This window comes from Pogoniulus pusillus, chromosome 1 (genome assembly GCF_015220805.1).
Source record: "Pogoniulus pusillus isolate bPogPus1 chromosome 1, bPogPus1.pri, whole genome shotgun sequence".
In the NCBI taxonomy this organism is placed as follows: domain Eukaryota; kingdom Metazoa; phylum Chordata; class Aves; order Piciformes; family Lybiidae; genus Pogoniulus; species Pogoniulus pusillus.
In genome coordinates this window covers 32,963,648-32,985,340 of record NC_087264.1, presented here as the reverse complement: position 1 = coordinate 32,985,340, position 21,693 = coordinate 32,963,648, and the positions used below count along the sequence as shown (strand labels likewise).

At 41.4% G+C, this 21,693-nt stretch overlaps 1 protein-coding gene across 4 annotated transcripts in view; it reads right to left on the bottom strand.

Annotated features, from left to right (window-relative positions):
* MEIS2 (Meis homeobox 2) overlaps nucleotides 1–21,693 on the bottom strand; it is a 209,450-nt gene that overhangs the window by 54,871 nt on the left and 132,886 nt on the right. Inside the window, exon 10 of one of the 4 annotated variants that reach the window (XM_064147939.1) lies at nucleotides 16,934–17,007. The exons of the other annotated variants lie outside the window; for them this stretch is intronic. Coding sequence (XP_064004009.1) covers nucleotide 17,007 — 1 coding nt within the window. The 3' untranslated portion in view covers nucleotides 16,934–17,006. Of the gene's footprint in view, nucleotides 1–16,933; nucleotides 17,008–21,693 lie in introns of those variants that run through there. 4 annotated transcript variants of the gene reach the window in all.

The following is a 21,693-nucleotide window of genomic DNA, read 5'->3' as shown; positions in this document are numbered from 1 at the left end:
AAATAAAATGGAGGAAATAGGAAACCATGAGTTAGAGGAAAAGGGTAAACTGATGTTTAAGAGAATTTAACTGGCTGCTAGGAGCACCTCCAGAAGTGTGGGAATGGAAAAGCTGAGAAAGGCTGGCAACTATCTTGTTGATTGTGAGGTTGAGGAGGAGTTGACAGTGAGGTTAAAAGACACACAGCACGGGAGGATCTTTTGGATGCCTTCTGTGAGTGAGCATTTTCCAGTTTTCTATTTCCCTGTGGTCCATTTCTATGTCTACTAAAAAGGGTGTAGAACGCAAGCAAAAGCTGATTATGGCTCCCTGATCTTTAGGTCAGGTCTTTTTGAATCCACACCTGGCTTAAAGCTTCCTACTGCCTGTTTTAAACTCTGCTATCTGATCTTCACTACAAACTACACATAGCCAGAAGATTTGGGTGTGGGTACAGTTGTATCAGTCTTGGATTCGTTGACTCTGCTCTACAGGGTATTTCCCCACTCCAGAGCTAAGTCAAGCTCACAGTTCATGCTCCTTTTGTATTGCTGGAAAGTTATAAAGGTGTTCATCAGCTTGGTCATGGAAACCTGTGGGAGTGAAGCCCTAAGCAGGAGTTAGGAGCACACACCTGGAGATCAGAGCTTTGGTATTCAAACTGGGAGAAAACTGTCAATGCATCCACTGGACTTATTATTATAAGACTGAATATCTTTACAGTTCCTCTGCTAGGATGATTTGGGTTGACCTACTGTTCAAAGGGAAAATACTTAACTCTTCACTTATCCTAATGTCTTCTGGAGATCTTACGAGTATGTATCAGACCCCAAGGATGCTATTCAGAAGCTTCTGGACTACTTTCTTTTCCCATCTGTGAAGTACACATTCCTAACTCGCCTATTTTTATGGATCAAATGCAGGCCTAAAGTTTGTGCCGTGGAGAGCATATGCATATCTTTTCTTGGACCCCTGCGCAGAGCACAAGCACCAATCTGAGAAAAGAAATTGGCCCATAGGAAAGGGTTGTCAGGTTTTAAAGTTGTGGTAATTGCAAGCGCACAAGGAAGCCATGAAAGTCTGGATGAAAAATTCAAATGAGCCAGCAAAGACACAATTTTGGCTTTGAACTAGGAAAGCACTTGCTTTGATCCTGATCCTTTTGGGCTGCAAGCACAAGTACTGACAACGAGCCACGTGTATAGAGAAGGGGCTGACTAAGAGGTGTGTCTGCTGCCTGCACTTGCTACCCTGCATGTTTACCTCTGGTCAATGTTTTGATATTTGATAGTTCTCATTTTATTTGCAACCAGTGGCTTACCAGGTTGTGAGCACTAAGGACTGTAAAATGGGAAGGTTGAGGCGTAAGAGGAAGATGGTGAACAGAGGGACACTGAAAGGGAAATTTCTGAGTCCGGGACCTATTCCGTAGCAAGGATCTCAATTCTCCTTATCTCTTTCTTTCCCCAAACGGATAACAAAGTGCCAATGTCCCTCTCTCTAGGTTCTCAGGTTTAGTGTACCTGTGCTTTTCCAGTCTGATTCAACACACCTCATCATAGACTTGTTTGTAAAAGTTCACTGCTTGTTTGTGAAGTGATAAATGAATGTACTTATTTATTTACCATTGCTGTAGCAGTCCCACGGCAGATAACCTAGAGCAGAATTTCTGGTGTGGAATTGCTAGAAAGTGTGCTTTCATTAAGACAGTCTGTCCAGAAAAATTGTCTGACCGTAGGAGAACATCCCAGTGTAACCCTGGTGGGATAGAGATGGGATGATGTGTGCTTGTATGAGCTATCTGCAATGGCAAGGAAAAGTACTGATACAGGGAAAGAGAACTAGCCAGAAACAGCATTGAAACCAGACACAGTCTAGCGTGACAGAAGCACAGCAAGACTTGTCCTGGTTTATCTTTGCAAAGGTCTGATACCTCCAGCTTTACTGAAAGCCAAACCTAGGAAGAATGATCAGTTCAAAAATATCAGTTTCGGAGCTCTGTTCATTCACTAAATCGCACAGGATGAGCAGAAGAGATTCTGTCTTTATGCATGCCTGGTGTAACCTGCGCCAGGCCAGGCACAAGACTCTCTGCCCCCAGACTCCCTCCTGACACAGCTCTCCCCCTGCCTCCCCCCAGCTCTAAGGGAGCAGCAATTTACTGCTAGCCTACACTAGCTGCAGATTATTCCAACATCTTCACTCCTCCCCCAAATCCGTTCATACCAGCTTGTATTTTGAGAGTACAAGGGAAGAATCTCCTCAAGAGATAACACATTGAAAATAAATGTTAGCTTCTATAAAAGGTACAAGCTTAAGTATGCTGTGCCCACTGCATTTATTTAAGGATACAAGTTCCTTCAAGCAAAATGTCAATATTTTATTTCCTTCAAACTCTGAAACGGTGCTATTTTATCTAAGGATTAAATCAACTCTCTGGTTTTATTTGCTAATTGCAATAAACCTTCTCCAAGGACTGCGATTTCAAAGTTGTTTCAAATGCAGATGGCACTGGAGTTTAGTCTACAGAGCAAAGCAGGAAAACATTTGCTAATGGTTTGGGATTTACTTTCCCAAACTGCCCAAGTATTATGCTTTATGAAGGACCATGTCATTCAGTGATCCTTGCACTGTGACAATGATAACTATCATGGTGCCACGGAAACCGGAAAAATGCGTTTAGGGTTGGGCCTATGCAGCCCAGAACAGAATCAATCTTCCTAATTAACTGCAAATTAGCAATCCCAAAATGAGGGGGATCAACCTGTCTTCACTGGCCAAGAATCATGTTAAGTATCTAGCTTCCTCTAAGTGCCTCTAAATTACATTTACGCCTGTATAAAGTAACATTCTTTTAATCTAATGTTGCATTAGTGCCACCGTTCTTAAAGTTATTGTGCTGGTTTAAATTTCAGCAGATAGGTAGACAGATAGAAAGATAAACAAATTAATAGACAGTCATGGAGATAGGCTGATATTTTGTTATTCAGGGCTCAGAGTAGCTCATAAATCACACTGAAGCCACAAACAAGCTGCTAATTAGCATAAGTCTCTGGAAAGAAAAGTTTCTCTTGAATGGCGAAATTCTTTAAGGCCACTGAGCAGTAGCTATTAATAAAGATAAAAATAGCAAATGCAGAATGGAAGATAAAATGTAAAAATGGGACACAGTAGATATTTGATTAATTCCATCCCTAATGATCAAAATTGCCAAATAGTGTTAGGCTAAAACTAACATTACTGATATACTGTTTTTACTCTTTAGGGTGTATGATCAAAAAGATCTTGGGTATTGTGAGAGTACAAAGGACTGACCTTGGGTGAATTAGCTTAATTAGTTAATGCTTGTAAAGCACTAGATGGGTGTTAAGTATTAATTAATTATTAATTATTATTGGGTAAAGATGGGATTTGGAATCCCATCGCTCATACATGTGCCCTGTCCTTCGTGCAAGAGCTTCATGGGGGCCCCCACTGGTCTCTCTCCGCTTGCCCGCACATCTCACAGGTCTGAGCAGTAGTTTGGCAGCCCCATTTGCAAGGAGAGGGAAGCAGGGAGATTTAGGCAGCTTGTCCTGGTGGCTGAGTGAAAAGTTGGACAGCAAGACTCAGTTTTCAAGTTTGTTAGTGTCTTGCTTCATGATCTGCTGAGAGAGCTGAGCCAAGTTCTCAGTGTAAGTTTCTCAAGCAACTGAGGCTCAAGTAAGTATCCAAGATGATCTGCATGTAACATGAGGCTCAGAATGCTTTCCTTTCACTGCTGTTGTGAAACTACTCTCTTTTTCTTCTTCTTCTTCTTCTTCTTCTTCTTCCTCTTCCTCTTTTGCCATTACCTAATAAAGGTAATTAGCTGTATCTTTCACTGTCATGATTTATACTGGTTAATATTTAAAGTCAATAGTTAGCTTATAAATTACAGAGGATCCCTGAATAGCTCACAAAAAATACCTTCTCGCAATTGTCCTGAGGTATTCTTCCCAGTCACCTTTGCCCAGAGCCATCCTCCATCCAATGTTAGTAATGCTCATTTCAGTTTGGTTTCTTTCCCCCCCCCCCCCCCCCCGAGGTTATTCAAATATTAGTTATTTTAAATCCCACTAATACACTGACTCTCGGGCTAATATTTTCCTTTCATTTTAGTATGATGTATAACTATTGGTAAATGACATTGAAAGGAATGTAACATTTAACTACATTTTACTCCACATTAGCATTGGCCAGTTTCTCATATTTTAGATTTTTTTCTGCCTGGCTGCAGCCTAGAAGAAAAAAAAAAAAAAAAAAGAAAGAAAAAACCCCATGCTGGAATAATTATATGAACAATTTAGATTTAAGCATATTGAATAGCAGAAGAGATCATGCCTGCCCAGTTGTATTTTTTTCCTCCTTTCTCCATGCTAGTCTGGAAGATGAGTAATTTCTCTCCTTGGAAGCATACCTAATAGACAAAGCTCTAATGCTTAGAAGGGAGTGAGGGGAGGAAAGAGCTTTATTACCACTGTTCAGATCAATACACAAAAATCTCAGGATGATAGGGTAATTAAAACACGCACAAAGTAATTCATCAACAACCTTTCACTTGCCTTTGGAAGTGGCTTTCTGAGCCCTGATGTTTTCACTTGCAGGGATTCAGACACCTCCCAGCCAGCATTTCCCAATTAGCTTACAACTTTGGTTTTCATTCATCAACCAGAAATTGCATTGGCCTCACAGTGCTTATGCTTTACACTTTTTTTTTTAAACCCTTTCCTTGCTCTTTGTCTGGTGTGAGATGCTACCAAGCAGTGAAATGTACCTAAGAAGTAAGGGGGGAAAAAAAGAAAGAGAGAAAACTCCAGAGCTCTGCACTGTTTGACAAGCGAGAAGTTCATCGGCAGCTAAATCGCTGCTAATTTTATGCAGCTGGTTATTACACTTGGATTGTTTGTAAGTGCTCCTATTAAAAAGCCAAACAACCTCTCCTGCTGTAATGAATAGAAGGAAGAACGTTTGAAACGTTTTCATGATTAAAAAAAAAATATAATATTCAAACTTATTTGGAGTTATCTACTGGAAATGCCTCATTTCAGTCCGGGGCTGTGAGGAGCAGCGTTCGCTCCACAGAGCACCACTTCCTGCGCTCCCAGAGGCGACTGTTATGATAATTACTTTACTGGCATTCCTGTTTTGTTTCCCAGACCCCCAAATGTTTCTTTGCTAATGACAGAGCTCCAGTTGAGGCACTTGAAATGAACAGAGTACTTCTTAGAAAGCGTTCAAATCCATACTGATTAGCAAAATGTTTAACTATAACTTTTGAGTTGAGCTTGGATGCTGTTACAGGTAAGGACCGCGGATGCCTGAAAGCAGCACAGTTAGGTCTTCCCAAGGAGCTGATTGTGTATTAAGGTAAGAGAAAGGAAGGCTATGAGTGATTTATGCACTCAATAGGTTCAAGTTCCTGCAGAAGATTTAACCATATTTCTTGGCTTGCACAAAACACAACCCCCTTCATTAGTTATCATTTGCCCTGTAGGTACCTGGCAGCCTACAAAATCCTCTCTTTTTTTTTTTAAAGTTGTGTTTATTTGGGTTTTTCTGTTGGTTTTGTTTGTTTGTTTGTTTGTTTGTTTTTTTGCACAGGGTATCAGTTAAGGATCAGTTTCCCTTGTGCTAGGCTAAGCATACTGGTAAAATAATAGAGCCCCCACCCCAAACCTTTCCAATCTACGTATCAGAGAGAGCTCACAGGGAGATGTGAGGGGGTGGTTCGGGAGGATTAAGTAACAGTAAAATAAACAGTTTAGCAGAAAAGCAAGAGTCACTTGCCTAACCAAGACAGATGGGAGTGGTTTGTAGGCACAGGTAGAGGCAAGCTTTAAGGAAGGATTTAAAAAGAGGAAAAAGGTCAGATTAGAGCAAAGAATCTCCCCATACATGATGGGGGACATCAGTACCACTGAATGAATCTGTAGCTCTTCTTGCTTTGATCCCTCAGTCACTAAGTAAACTAGATTAGCAAAGGCAAAGGGAGGAACACAAAATGTCCGTTTCATGAGGGCAGTCCAACTTTAATAATTAAAAAAAAATCAGTGCACTATTTTTGCTGTTGTCCCTGACTGATAGAGAGTCTTGGTGGCAATCACTAGTGAGAGGCTGGATAGAGAGCCTTGGTGGCAACCATGAACGAGAGCCTTCAGCTCACTGCAGAAAATATATTGGTGTTTCTGCTGTCTCTTAATTTCTTCATGTGGAGGTAGCCACCATGGTGATGCAAGACTTGCACCATCATTGAATGTCTCTCCCACATGCTGCTTGCAAGTGTAGTAGTCCTGGTGAATCTGCCAGCGTTCTTGGTGCTGTGAGGTTCTTATAGCAGGATATGCACCACCTCACTTGAAAGCTGCATTTGACTCTGCACCCAGTTGTAAAGACTGTGGATGCAATTCCTTTCTGCCTTCGTTCTAGCCCAAGCATTGCAATTAGCACCAGCTTTTCCCCAACGTTGTTGTGTGACACACAGACTTTGTAATTTTAGTAAAGAGAAACCTGACAGCAACTGACAACAGAAAAACAAAAGTTTCAAATTCTGAGGAGAAAAAAATGCTTGTCTCCTCACCTCCCTCACAAAGGGCTAGCTGCCTTCACATCCAGCAAAACACCAAACCCATATTATCATAGGCTGTGCTAAAGTCTAAGGTGTGTCAAAAAACTATTTCAGTGAAAAAGGGACAGGTAAAGCATTCGGACAAGGGCTATATCCAGCCCAAATCTAGCCTAATAGGAAAATAAAATCAGAATTATCCATAGAGTAGCTCGTTTCTTGACAGTGCAAGTTCAGAATTATGGTCTAAGAGACTAAGAAGCAGCAGTCAAGCAAAAAGCTCAAAGGAAAATGCACTTATAATAGAAATATTGTCTATGACCTAGCTATATAGCACTACAACCATGAACTAAAACACGAAATTCCTCTTAATTTACCTAGTACTTGAGTAAAGACTTTGCAAAAATGTTCACACTGCCATCTACAGACATGGTTTTCATGGAATAAATTGGAAATAGTGACTGTAAGAATCTATTATAGGACCTGTTTCACATCACATTCCCTCACAAACCCTCACAGTTAACTGACTTGCTGTGACAGCCATTCCCAAAAGCTGAAGTTGCTCTGCCCTCCTTAAAACAGAGGTTAGGTTCATTAGCCCTGTGATAGACCAGGAGGGGACAATCTCAGGCAGAGTGAATTAAGGTGTGAATATGTATGATATCAGGTGTTCCTTAGTAATGAGCTGTACATACTTTCCAGAAGAGGAAACCAGACTCATGCCACCTTCAAGTGGTAAAGTCATCCCTGAATTGCTGCATTTACCATAAGGAGAGAACCTGCATGTAAGCTGTTACCACAGAGCGGCTCTCAAGTGCACTTTGTGCTTTATTTCATGGTGAGTTGTGTGTCCATGTGCATCTCCTAAGATGGACAAGACTGCACTTAGGACTGAGCCTGCTTTGTTGGCATTGTCATGTCCAGTGTGCAGAACACAAACACAGTCATGAAGAGGTGGATGAAGTAAAATTCTTCAGATACTAGGCGGGTCAAGATATTGCCTGGCTGTACTAGGAATGAGTTTTCTGATCTTGATCCTATTCCTTTTCTGGCTATGGCTAGACAATCGTAAGCAAATGATTTCCCATTCCTAGCTAAAGAAAGCATTTGTCAGCTAAAGCTCAGTGACTGGCAGCACACTGCTAGTCTCACTACATAGTAAAGTAAGTTTGCATAGAGCATTTATTGGGGGATAAATACCAGAGATAAGCTGAGAAATGTGCTAACCAGGCATATAGCATGAAAGACAAGTGAAGAATGTGTATGGAGCAGTGTGGGGTACTTAATAGTTATTGACTACAGTCTCACAGACCACTAACCCAAAATTTAGTTTGGTTTGAACTTCTGAGGATAGAAACTAAACATAGACAATGCATCATTACTCTGGGTTTTGGATAGGCAGACTTGGGCTCAAGTTCATCCTGTGGAATGCGAAGGTTTGGAAAGTCACTCCCACCAGCAGAAAGGAAAAGCAGGTAATTTTCCAGAGCAAGTGAACCTGGGATCCAAGGTGCTCTTCTCCATCTACATTGATTACAAAAGGGCTTCTAATTAAGTGCTTACTTAGCTGCTTAATACTAGGTTGAGAAAATGTGAACTAGAACCAGGAAAATTAATATAAACAACAACAACAAAAAAATAGACAGGCATGGTCTCTTCCATGTCAACAGTTTTCATAGACAGAAGGAAAATGACAAAGGCAGGAAAAGTAAGAAGCATGTCCCACTTTGCAGTACTGGACCCCCACAGTACACTGTCCCTGGAGCTTGGCACAGAAAGGTCATTTCCTTAGCCATTAGCTTGCTGCAATCCAGAGGAATAGATAGACAACAGATCAATTAAGAGAAATAACAGATCAATTAAGAGAAATTAAGAGAATGTCAGAAAAATAAAGAGAAATACCAAAGACATGGGCCTACAGCTGTAGGGCATAGGTGTGAGCCCAGCAATAAAACCAACACATAAAGCAGTAGTACAGAAACAACCACTCAGAGCTCAGATATGGTATCTGAAAAGAGTTATGGCAGTGCCAAAATGACTTAGACATAACCACACAATATTGTGCAGAACACTCTGCCAGTACCAGGAGGACTTATGAAGATCTACAGCCACTTTCACATTGGAACTACCTTGACCTACTGATGAGACATGGGCTTGTTCAGTCTGAAGAAGAGAAGGCTCTGTGGAGATCTAATATCAGCCTTCCAGCACCTGAAGAGGGCCTAGAAGAAGGCTGCAGAGTGACTGTTTACAAAGGCTTGCAGTGATAGGACAAAGGGCAGTGGTTTGAAATGAGAAGAGATTTAGATTGGATGTTAGGGACAAGTTGTGTGTCATGAGGGTGGTAGAACACTGCAACAGGTTGCCCAGGGAGGTAGTTGAGGCTCTATCCCACGACATATTCAAGGTGGGGCTGCACAAGGCTCTGGGCAACTTGATCTAGTGGAAGATGTCCCTGCTGAGTGCAGGGGAATTAGGCTAGATGACTTTTGGAGGTCCCTTCCAACCCAAACCATATTCCGCTTGTCTGTGACTCTATTGTTCTATATAAATAGAGGAAAGTTCCAGCATAAAACTAACCAACAGTTTGAAGACAGCAGCAAAGCAGAAGAAAAAAAGAATATGCAGGGAAATAATAATTAGAAGATTCATTCAGATTGTGCTCCAAAGTCATACACCTCAGGTGCTTTGATGTTTCAGAAGTTGCAGGAGATAGCACAAGTGCCATTTTCCTGGATTGAACTATATGCTAACATTTGTTTCTCACTTGAATATTTATTGGCACAGAAGTCACAAAAGCTAAAAACTGTTAAAAAAAAAAAAAGGGAAAAAAATGAGAGAGAGAAGTAGCAATTCCCTGGAACTTAGAGGAATAATCACAGGTTGTAAGCAGAAAGAGTCTAGAGGTGGCTCTGGGAAGTCACTCTGCATTACACATCATGTGAAGCCTAGCTGTGGCTGCAGAAGCTCTACAAACAGCTCTCTGACACGCAGCCAGATTAACATGGGGAGCATTTTGTGTATAGGAACCAGCTACTGACTTCATTCATCCCTCAGCCAGGACAGGGCTAAATGATCCACCAGGCCATGCGAGCACCACGGCAGAATTCAGCCATTGGGAGATTCTTGGAGTCAGAAGCGGTCAGCTGCTGCCTGGAGCCAAAGCCTTTGTGCCACACCAGAGCATCAAAGGCTCATAAAGAGAGTGCCCCCTGGCCACTCCCAAATTCAGGGCTTCTGTGTGGCACCAATGCTAAAGCACCGAGATGGCTTCCCTTCAGCAGTCAGAACCGGGATGTTTTGCTGCCTGTGTATAAAACCATAAAATTACAGGAGGGAAAGAAGTGCAAAATGCTGCTTCTACCTTGCAGAGCAAATCTCTCAGACTAATCAGTCATAAGGGAGACCAGGTGTCATTTTTTGAGATATTATTTAGCATCTCACTTGGTTTTGTTTTCCCTTTCTTTTTTAGAGAGATGCTGTTTTACTAATTAAAGGAAAATGAAATTACCAGTGCTTGGAAAGCAGGGGTGGCCTCCTCTGTGAGCCAATCTCACTGATCTCCACGAGCAATTTAAAACTAGAACCTAGTTTGGTTTGTTGGGTTTTTTTTCATGGTTTGGTGGTTGGGTTGTTTTTGTTTTTTAATTGGTATCACTTCGTCTAGCACATGAACACACATGGCTGTAATTTAGTGAACTCCAGTTTTCCTCTTGTGGCAAATTGATAGGATAATTCTATTATGAGTGGAACAATGACTACAGGGAGAGAAGGAGAATCTCAGAGAACTACACATAATTCAGTTGACTCAGTGTAATACTTGCATTATATCAGCAGGTAATGAAAACAGCGCTGAACGCTGGCAAAGCCTAAACCGTTTCTGATTCCAGCTCCTGTCAAAAGGCCGCCCCATAAATCATACCTGAATTTTATTTAATGTTAGGAGCCAGTAATCTGACAGAGTGCAATGAGGTGATTGGATCAAAAGATGCAGACCAGGTCATGTGCTCCACAGCCTTTGTAATCACAGGGTCACATAATCCATCTATGGATTTTAATAAGTAACTTACTAGGTTCCTTTTAGTGTTAATTATTTTACATATCACTTGTTCCTGGTTTCTTGACACTGTTTTAATATCTTCATCACATAAAATTACCAGTAGAGTCAATCAGTATTAATTATAAATGTTGCCTGTGGAGGGATTTTATTTCCTTTTCATGCCAAAATGTAAAAGCCACAATAGGATCAGCATCACAATAGACCCTGATTATTTTTGTGAAGCGGACAGTGTCCACCAGCCTCCGTAATGACAGCAAGGTCAGTGAGCAGAATTATTGATGATTTTGATCAGCAATTTTCAGATTATTTTTTATCTGCCTACCTACCTAATATGTATGTATGTTTCCATGCATCTATGTATCTATTTCAACTCATTTCCTTTCTGCACCTGAAGAGGTGTCTGATCCAAAACAGTCTGGGGTCCGTTCAGTTAGCTACTGTTAATCTATAAGGGAACGCACAAATACCCTGCAGGAACTGGATCTAAATACCTAATCATCATCTATACAGAAGACAACACGAATCTGGTATCTCAGTTAACAGAAAATAGGTTTCCTTCTTCCAGAAGCTGTTTTTTCATACCAAGTTTTTCAGCCTCTTTAAAATGTGCACCATTTCTCTGCAAATTCAAAGGAATTTTAATTAATGCAAATACTCTTAGACATTATAAAATAATATAAAGCAGTATTTTATAATATCAGAAATTGTTATCAGCCATGCACCCCTTTAACTACCCCTTCCATAATAATAAGCATGCTCTTCTGTTTTGTGCTGCTATCTGAGGATGAAGGAGCATTTTGCATTTCACGGAGAAGGGTGAGTCTGATCAGTTTGGTTTTTTGAACCTTGACTCATTCGTTTTTCTCATGAGTCTTTGCACAAATTAATTTTGCTTGAATGAATGTCTGTGGTTAAATTAATTTCAAGCCCATCCCTTTGGCAATAAAACGGTGGGTATGGGGAGGGGATGGAGCAAGGTGGTAGAATCATTGCTGATGGCTTCCTGCTTTACCTTGACCACTTGTGCTGGTGGACTTGTGCTTTTGCTTCAGCAGCTGCAGAAGAGACTGGACAGCAGCCGTGCTAGAAGAGTTCATGTTAGGACCTCTCTGTTGTTGGATCAGGGCTTGCATGAGCCCATGTCCTCGTAGCTCCCTACACTGTTCCACTGCTGTATTGCTCTTTAATATATGAAGGCAAGTACAAATGTTGAGCTGCTTTAGAAATAAGGAAGAAGCTCAAGTTTCCTGTACTGTCCTTTCTCCCCACAGCCACAGTGGAGGCTTAATGAGTCTCTAATTGCAACCTCCCAAGTGAGGAAAGAACAAATGTCTCCATAACAGAGTTACTCAGTGTTTGTGAAAATAACACTGAGGATCTGTCACACAATAGAAAACTGTCAAACAAGATGAAAAAATCAAAGGCATCGTTGAATCCACAGCCGCATAGGCTTTGTAATTAGAGGGCTGAGCTCCTCAAGGGACAGGTAGGAATCTGACTGTGATGCTTAGTGTTCGCTCTGCACAACAGAGAACAACACAGAACTATTGGAGCAAGTCCAGAGGAGGCCACAAAGATGATCCAAAAGCTGCAACTCCTCTGCTATGAGGATAAGCTGAGGGAACTGGGGTTGTTTAGCCCAGAGAAGAGAAAACTCCAGGGAGATGTTAGAGCTACCTTCCAATACCTAAAGGGATCCTACAGAAAGGCTGCAGAGGGACTTTTCATCAGGGTGTCTAGAGACAGAACAAGAAGGAATGGTTTGAAGCTGAGAGAAAGTAGGGCTATTCTGGATCTTAAGAAGAAGTTCTTCAGTAGATGGGTGATGGGTCTCTGGAACAGGTTGCCCAGCAAGGTTGTGGTTGCCTCTTCCCTGGAGGTGCTAAAGGCCAGCTTGGATGAGGCCTTGGGCAATTTCATCTAGCTGAGAGGTGTCCCTGCCTACGGTGGGAAAGTTGAAGTTGATGATCTTTAAGGTCCCTTCCAGCCTAAGCCGTTCTATAATTCTGTGATTCTGACTGTTCTGCCCTTCCTTAACACAGATCCACTTGCATATGGAGTTACTGTTCTCCAGATGAGGGACATTTAAAAACATTATCTTATGCTGTGTCACATTTTTCTACTCTGCTTTTTAACACTGATACTTCAGGTTAATGTGAGATTGAAAAAAAGAAAGCAGAAAAAGGTTTTCGATAGCTTGTCCCTTCCTACTTCAGTAAGTTGCTCCCATGCTGTCCATTAGAGATCAAAACTTGATAATGTTTTTATCTCTAATGATAATGATATTAACCAAACTTCCTTTGGTTAATAAAACACTTGTACAGCTACTTTCATGGTGACAGTGATCAGAAATCAGGCCACGTGGCCAACAATGGAAAAATGGGCAAAGCGAATAATGATGCATGCAGGGCACTGATTTTACAAGGAGTTCCAGGCTCAGATGTATTTACATGAAATATTCAGTGAGTAATCCACAAATCCACGAAAAAGAAAAGAAACACAACAAAAATCCCCCAACCCAACTTGAATAAACTCCTCATCATGAAGAGATTGCTTTGCTCTATTCCTAACCATCTGTTTCCACTATTAACAAACTCCTGGGCAAGACTAAAACAGTATTAGAAAATAATTGATCCTGCATGTTTAATGTCTAGCTTGCATTTAGAGGGGAAGGTGGAACTGCATCAGTCTGGTCTTTCACCCTTCACAGCACTAATCCCACCTACTGAGTCATAGAACCACAGAATGGTTTGAGTTGGAAGGGACCTTAAAAATCCTCCCTGATATGAAGAGGAACACCTTCCACTAGATCAGATTACTCAAAGCCCCACCCAACATGGCCTTGAACAGCAAAAGGACATCCAAAACCTCTGTTCCAGTGTCTCACCACCCTCACAGTGAAGATTTTTTTCCTAATGTCTAATCTATCTTCCTTCAGTTTAAAAACATTACTCCTCATCCTACTACTACACTCACTGATAGAGTCCCTCCCCATCTTTTGAGTAGGCCCCCTTTAAGTACTGAAAGGCTTCTATAAGGTCTCCGTGGGTCTTCTGAGGCTGTACAGCTCCTACTAGCACAGCCTGTCCCCACAGGAAGGTGTTCCAGCTATCTAATAATTTTTATGGCACTCATCTGGATCTGTTCTGACAAGTCTTTGTCTTTCCTATGCTGAGGACACCAGAGCTGGACACAGCACTTGAGGGGGGCATCACCAGCATGGTGTAGAGTGGCAGAATCCCTTCCCTTGGCATTCTAAGCCACGCTCCTTTTGATGCAGCCCAGGATATGATCAGCTTTGTGGGCTGAGCACACACTGCTGGCTCATGCCCAGCTTTTCATCCATCAGTATTCCCAAACTCTTTTCCAGAGGGCTTCTCTCAATAGGCTGAGGCTCTCATGGGATTTCAGAACGGTGAAAAGCTGGGAAATGCCGTGGTGGCTGATGCTGCTCTTCAGCAACACACCTCCCTTCACTGACTAGAGAGGGAAACTGCATCTTTTGGCAAGCACCTTCTAATGATGCTTTCTGAACTGCAGGCTACTTCCTCTTCTAAACACTATGCTGAAGCCACCACATTGATTTACCAATATATTTGTTTCTTCACCTGGGAACTTTTGTCACATGTCCATTCCACTTCATTGAGATAACAGGCTAATGTTAACTCATGGCACCACCACTCCCTCGCTAATTGCTGTTCAAGTTTTTTTGCTTATCAGTGTTTTTCAAGGAAGTTCACAACTCAAGAGGTCAACTTTAAACAGACTGAAACATCAGCTTAGAGTGACTAATATCAAAGATAAGATATGTCTGGAAACACATGGAAAATGTAATATCTGCCCCTTGTTTACCTTGTGAAGTATAAAAAAAGGAATAAAACCTGCTCACGTTCCCAACCAAATGCTAGAACAAAGCAGGTCTCAGGCAAGGGCTGGGACACAGCAGCAAGTCTGAACTGAATGAATAGTCAGCAACAACGATTATGAGTCACATACAAAGAAGGGAATATGTTTTCTGCTACAGTCACAATAAAACAATGAGGCAGGAAATGGAACTTGAAACAAGAGCAGCAAAAATGTTCTGAAATAGAAATTTTAAAGCAGTGCTTTTCCTATTTTCTCTGCTGATAGCTTGCTGCATTATTTATTTATTTATTTTCAAAGAAGGAAATCTGGAATTGTTCACACTGAAAAGATGTATTTCTCTCTGCACTGGTAATCCTTCAGGAGAACTGGAACTGTGACTAGAAAATCCCTTCTTGCCATGCAAACTCTCTCATTCTGACATTTTCCTATTTCCAAAACTCTCCAAACCATGTGAACCTGCAGAAAATAGAATTCAAATAAATCTAAAAACCTCACATTATGTTTTCATTTATGAACTGTGAACTATTTGTGGTAACAATATAATTTCACTCCAGTGTAAGGTGTCAGGGAAGTATTACTAGGCCCTTTCTCCTGACTGGGACCAGAGGAGGAGAATATTCTGGAACCTGCAGGGAGACCTGTTTGGGCTGCAGGCTAGCATCATGGACTATCAAGAAAAAATGCCAGAGGAGATGCCTTGAAGGTGAAAAAAAAAGACATGAGGGGAATTAAATTCCTTTTTATTTCATAGTAGAGACTTAAATACTCAAATAGATTGACATGGCCAGGTCATGTCACAATCAGAAACAAATTCTTTGTCTTCTAAGAGCTGCCTCAACTAGCTCTTCCTTGGAAATCTTTGAGGAAAACTTCCCCTAAACATCAAGGAAGCAACAAGGGTCCAATGTTGTATTCAGGAGCTCTCCCTCCTTTCTCTAGCCTGCAACTTGACACTGTCTTGGCTAACATGAATGAATTTTCAAATGCTAATAGTAAAATATTAGCTATTTTCAGACAGTTTCTTTTCTGCCCCAAGTCTTTTGGGGGTGAGCAGTGAAAGAATGGCAAATGTCTTCTCAAGCAAGCCCAGTGAGACTTAGAGCTGTCACTAGGGAACGAGTCTCTGGTGAATCACTGCCTGCAGTGCTAGCCCAAGAGAAAGGGAACCTTTTAGATGAATCTTAGTGCAGAAAAGAAAATTTATGGGGTGGAGGGAAGAAGATGTTTGCAACACATGGAGTCTAATGGAAAATATACTGTGATAACAATATGTTTCCTGATTACAGAATGAGTTCTGTCGGTTTGTTTTCACAAGAAAAGGATAAACCTGCCAAGCAGAAGAGAACTGAGCAAATCTGCTCTCTATTACAAGTACTTCTGCACTGAAGCGCAGAAAGAGGGGCCTGTGTCCAGTGCCTAGCTTGTAGTCAGTGGGATTTATTATCCTTTCTCCTGATGGGTGGGAGAAGAAGAATGAAAATCCCAATTATCAAGAGGAATGGAGAGCTTAGTTGTAAGTCTGAATAGGGCAATTAAAGAATCAGTGGTTTCACAGAATCAGAATCACAAGCACAGAATGGTCTGGGTTGGAAGGGACCTCCAAAGGTCATCAACTCCAACCCCCTCTGCAGTAAGCAGAGTTTCTAAACTGGGCCTGCAGTGTATATGCTGGGGGTGGGCATATTTCTCCCTGAATATGGACACCTGCTTATTTTTGTGTAAGTTTATTTGAATTGCACAGACTTGTATGCTGCTTTATCAGCCTTCATTAAATGCAATCAGGAATATGAATCAGATACAACAACACTTCACAGCAATGGTATCTTCTGATAATGTAGTGGAAATCCTGATTTCAGACTCCTTCACAGAGTAAAATGATGAGGTAAAAAGGAGATAATAAAGCTGAAATTAAGAAGGGTTTTTATTAAATCACTGCCTGGAGATGACAATCCTTTATTTTCCATTTTTGTCCCTGTTTTGTTTACTTTTAAGACACTGGCCACTGAGTTAGGAGCACAGTATTGAAGCAAATCTCAATTTCTTCATAGAGCAAGTGTTATTTTTTCCAGAAATGCTCATCTGACACAATGGGGGACAGAGGTAGAATGGCTGTGGTATTACCAAGATCACAATTTTAGTGTCAGAGTGGGCATTTCACCCATCAATCCCAACACTCCTGAACAGAGGAAGGTGACAATGCCACTCTCTTGCTAAATGCAAGTGGTGCAGCTGCACACTCAGCACTGATACATCCAGTTTCCTCCCACACCCCTAATTCCAGACACAGAGAGACTTCTTTTTTTTTTTTTTTTTAAAGCTTGCAGCAGTGTTAATCAGGAAAACTGCACTAAAGCCAGTGATGTCTCACCAGCAAAAGCAAAACTGCAAGTAAGTGGAAAATCAAGTCTTTGTGAAATTCAGTCAACTTACTGTACAATCTTTCTGGTTCAACCTGAAGAACATGATTTTTGAAAGGGCCTCAATCTGGCCTCCTTTCCTAGAGGTGCAATTTTGCATCTGCAATCAGTTAAAACCACAATTAATTACAGTCATAAACCTTGCCAATTACACATCCAAATGTCTGATTTGTGGAGCAGTTGGATAGTTAGGCAAGCACACATAGGGCTTGTATTAGACTTGAATCTTGAGCCTGGCTACAAAAGTTTGTGTTGCAAACTGAATGATCTTTCCATTTTCCCCCTGTATTTTATGCTTTTCTCTCTCTTTTTTTTCTACAAGAAATGATGGTCTGACGGCAATGGCTGAAAGAAAAACTATGATCTGCATCAAATCTAACTAGACACAACTACCTGGAGGTTCTACTTGTTAATAACTGTATCAATGATATTTCCACCATGGCTGATCCAAGATCTTTTGGCTGGGGGACAAAGAAGTAATAAAAGAAATTTTTGCTGGCCTGGAAATGTGTGTCTCACTTTCTCTAGCCACAGATTTGCTAAGAAAGGATTGTAAGGTATTACTACCTGAAGCAGTTTGAAAGCTGAATCAATCACAGAATCATAGAATCAAGCAGGTTGGAAGAGACTTCCAAGATCATCCAGTCCAACCTAGCACCCAGCCCTATCCAGTCAACCAGACCATGGCACTGAGTGCCTCATCCAGGCTTTTCTTGAACACCTCCAGGGACAGCGACTCCACCACCTCCCTGGGCAGCCCATTCCAATGGCAAATCACTCTCTCTGGGAAGAACTTCCTCCTAACATCCAGCCTATACTTCCCCCAGCACAACTTGAGACTGTCCCCCCTTGTTCTATTGGTGGTTGCCTGGGAGAAGAGACCAACCCCCACCTGGCTACAACCTCCCTTCAGTGTAAATAATTCACTTTTTGGAGAGCTTGTGTTTAGTAGGTGGATCCAGAAAAATCTATTACTGGCAGTGGAGGCTGCATCAGTAAAATCTATCTCCTGAAACAAAATGTTTCTTCTTTAGATGTGGCAACACCACGTAGAAATAGAATATTCACACGGCAGCTATTCAGATTGCATGTATAAACATAACAAAATGCCGACTAGAGAATGGCTTTGGGGTTCATCAAGCCTTTTCTTTCAATATATTTCATCCTCACCTCCCAGGTTTATCATTGTATCCTTCAGTCCTTTCTCTCCTGAGATAAAAACGTCCAGCTGTCTCTTAAACTCATTTAGATTACTTGCTTCGCTGGCCAATTATTCCATATGTTTACTACTGTTTCAGGCAGAACTATTTTACTCAATTCCCAGTTTACTCTTGATTTGCTAGATTTGCAATGTGCTTCCAAGGTCTTGGACTACTGATTTGAACAAGTATTTGCTCATCTTTTGCACTGTTAAAAATACATATGGAAAATTTCAGTGTCCTTCATCTTTTGCATTATTAAAAACACATATAGGAAAGGTCATTATCTTTAGAAGTCACAGTCGGGTCAGCAGTCCACTCTTCTGTGGGCAACAGAGGCAGGTGGAAGCTGAATCCACCACAGTTAGGTCAGCAGTCAGTTTCTCTATGTGCAACAGAGGTAGATGGAGGCTAAATCCACTACAGCTGGACCAGCAGTCAGCTTTTCTGTGGGCAACAGAGGTAGATGGAGGCTAAATTCACTACAGCTGGGCCAGCAGTCAGCTTTTCTGTGGGCAACAGAGGTAAACAGAGGCTAAATACAGGACCTGAGTTTCCTTTTCCTCCTGAGTTTATAGCCTCTTCTTCTCTCAGTGAGTCCTTCTAACCTTTCACCCCACAGAGGTGTCTGTTGACCCCCTGAGACAGGAGCCCTCACTGACACCAGTAGTTTCATCTCAAAGGCACTTAACATTTTTTGTCTTTGCCAGTGAGAATAAACCTGTCCCTTCTGGAATTCTATCCAGACAGTATAAAAGCTGAGATACAAAAGAAAACACAGTGACTCACAGATCACTTCTCACTTTGTTACAGTGCTCTTTACCATTCCATTATGGCATCTATTACCTGTAGGTTTCTGCTATCTGCTATAGCTCTATGCTATCTACTGCAAATACCATCTGATGTTGCAACAGCAGCTGAGATTTCTCATGCGAGTTACAGGTCACCTTAACTTCCCCAGTAAGGGAAGGGTTCCTTAGGCTTGATGAAAGTAGGGAGGACACATTCCCCTCCAGGAAAGAAAGCATGATTTTCTCCTTAGAAGCTTATCTTCCATCAAAGAATGACACCTACGTAGAAGTTTAGATGGAATTTTGTTATCAATTGCTGCTAACCAAACCGCATGGTTCAGTTCATGAACCTTTCATAAGCTAAACCCTGCAGCGTTTACACAGCACTACCAGACACACAATTAAAAAAAAAAATAGTTGCTGCAACTGAAAGTCTGCTTAAAAAAAAAAAAAGGCATCTCATTAAGAATGTGCCCAAGGGCTGGAGTCTGGGGTTTGGGTTAGGCTCTGGCACTTTTCCCCCAAAATCAACAGGCCTCCACCCTGTCTCAAGATTTAATTCTGGGTCTTGGTGATGGATCTAACTATTGTTGGGGCTTCCTCATGAAACACATGAGGTTGGTTCTTTCCCTAATCATATAGTAAACATGAGGAATAATGTGGTTTGGGAAATCTCCATCATCAATTAGTAATTTCTTACATATTCGGTATGTGAACTCTTAATTTTCCATATCACTGAGTCACAGAATGTAAGGAGTTGGAAGGGATCTCTGGAGGTCACTTGGTCCAAACCCCTTTCAGAGCAGCATGACCTAGGGCAGGTCACATCCAGGAACCCAGGGGGGTTTTGCAAGTCTCCAGAGAAGGAGACTCCACAACCTCTCTGGGCAGCCTGTTCCAGGGCTCTGTGACCCTCAGTGTAAAGCAGTGTCTTTTCACATTGAGCTGGACCCTCCTGTGCTCTAGCTTATACCACATTTTCATTACTCTCTGCCAAGCACACTTCAATCTACTGATGTTGGGTGTTGGCCTCGATGATCTATGGAGGTCCTTTCTAGCCCCTAACATCCTGTGACATGAGGCTTGCTTTTAAGTTATCTTCTGTGGATTTGCTTGATGCAAGGCCCTTTCCAAGGCTTGGCCTCCATGTGCTGAAAAATATTTCCACATAAAAATGAAAATCTCAAATAATTGTATGGAAAATTCATTGAAAATATCCAGGAAAAAAAAAATAATCTAGTGTTTTCCAGTCAGGAGATATCCAGAAGAAACCATCTGCTGCTTATTGGAAGTTATCTATTGCTCTGGGGAAAAGATCAATAATATCCTAAGCAAGTGATGAGTAAATCTCTGGGGGAAAAAAAAGAGTTTGCAACCTTTCTGATTTTCAAAGTGGCAAAATATTTCCACTGAAGTTGCATGGAGAATATAAGGAACTGAAGTAGGCTGGGATTTTAGTCAGTTTCTATGAACCACTCAGGAATAATCCAGAGATTCCCAGATGGCAGAGTGCAGGTTGAAAATTGCTGATCTACAGCTATCCTTCGGATAATCCTCCTAAGGTTTTAGTATTCAGCTAAACTTGAATGCTGTCCAAATGGCAGTGTAAGACCAAGAAAGTCATGAGCACCTTCTTTATTTGAAATTTGTCATGTATCTAGACTGAATGAGGAATGATAGAAAAAAAAACCAACATTTAAAAGTTGAACCTGTACAGTGTCTAAAGGGTTATACAAATCTTCACTTTACAGAAATACAAGGAAAGAGAGAGAATGAAAAAGATAGCTCAGCTTCTTCAATGTCAAATAAGGTTAATATAGGAATAAAATTAAACTTTCTAATGCATACTTCTAAGGTTTTCCTCAATTTCTCTTTACTTTCTGTAGGACCAGGGCAACAGACAAAGTATTGTGTTTAATCCTTACAACAGATCTCTGGAAGTTAATATTCTCTGTCTCCAAAATTGTTAATCCTTTTAAGATGTTAATTTACTAAACCCAGACATATTACACAAAATCACAGACTTGTCATGGTTGGAAGGGACCTCAAGGATCATCCAGTTCCAACCCCTCTGCCACAGGCAGGGACACCTCACACTAGATCAGGTTGCTCAGAGCCACATCCAGCCTTGTTTTAAAAACTTCCAGGGATGAGGCTTCCACCACCTCCCTGGGCAACCTGTGCCAGAGTCTCACCGTCCTCATGGTGAACAACTTCTTCCTAAGGTCTAATCTAAATTTCCCCACCTCTACCTTGGATCCATTCTCCCCTGTCCTAGCACTACCTGACACCCTAAAAAGCCCCTCCCCAGCTTGCTTGTAGCCCCTTTCAGATAGTGGAAGGCCACAATGAGGTCTCCTTGGAGCCTTCTCTTCTCCAAGCTGAACAGCCCCAACTGTCACAGTCTGTCTCCATTGGAGAGGTGCTCCAGCCCTCTGATCATGCTTGTGGCCCTTCTCACTGTATTTCTTAAAAACAGTGAATCAGTTAGCAATTAGGTTTTTTTACTAAGCTTTTCCCCCTACATCTTAGGGTTTAGTTCTCCAAAAACCTAGAGAGAAGAGCTCTTTACCTGCTGACAAACTACCTGCTTATACCATATTTCCCTCTCCTCAGGAAAAAAAAAAGTAACTCTATTCCTTTTCTTTTAAACTAGTTATTCTTTTTAAAATGGAAATGGTAGTCTGAATGTCAAAATTGTATCAGATACATGAATCACAGAATAATACAAAGTCTTAGATAGGAAGGGACCTTAGAGATCATCTGCTCCAGCTCTGCACCATTAGAAATCATCTA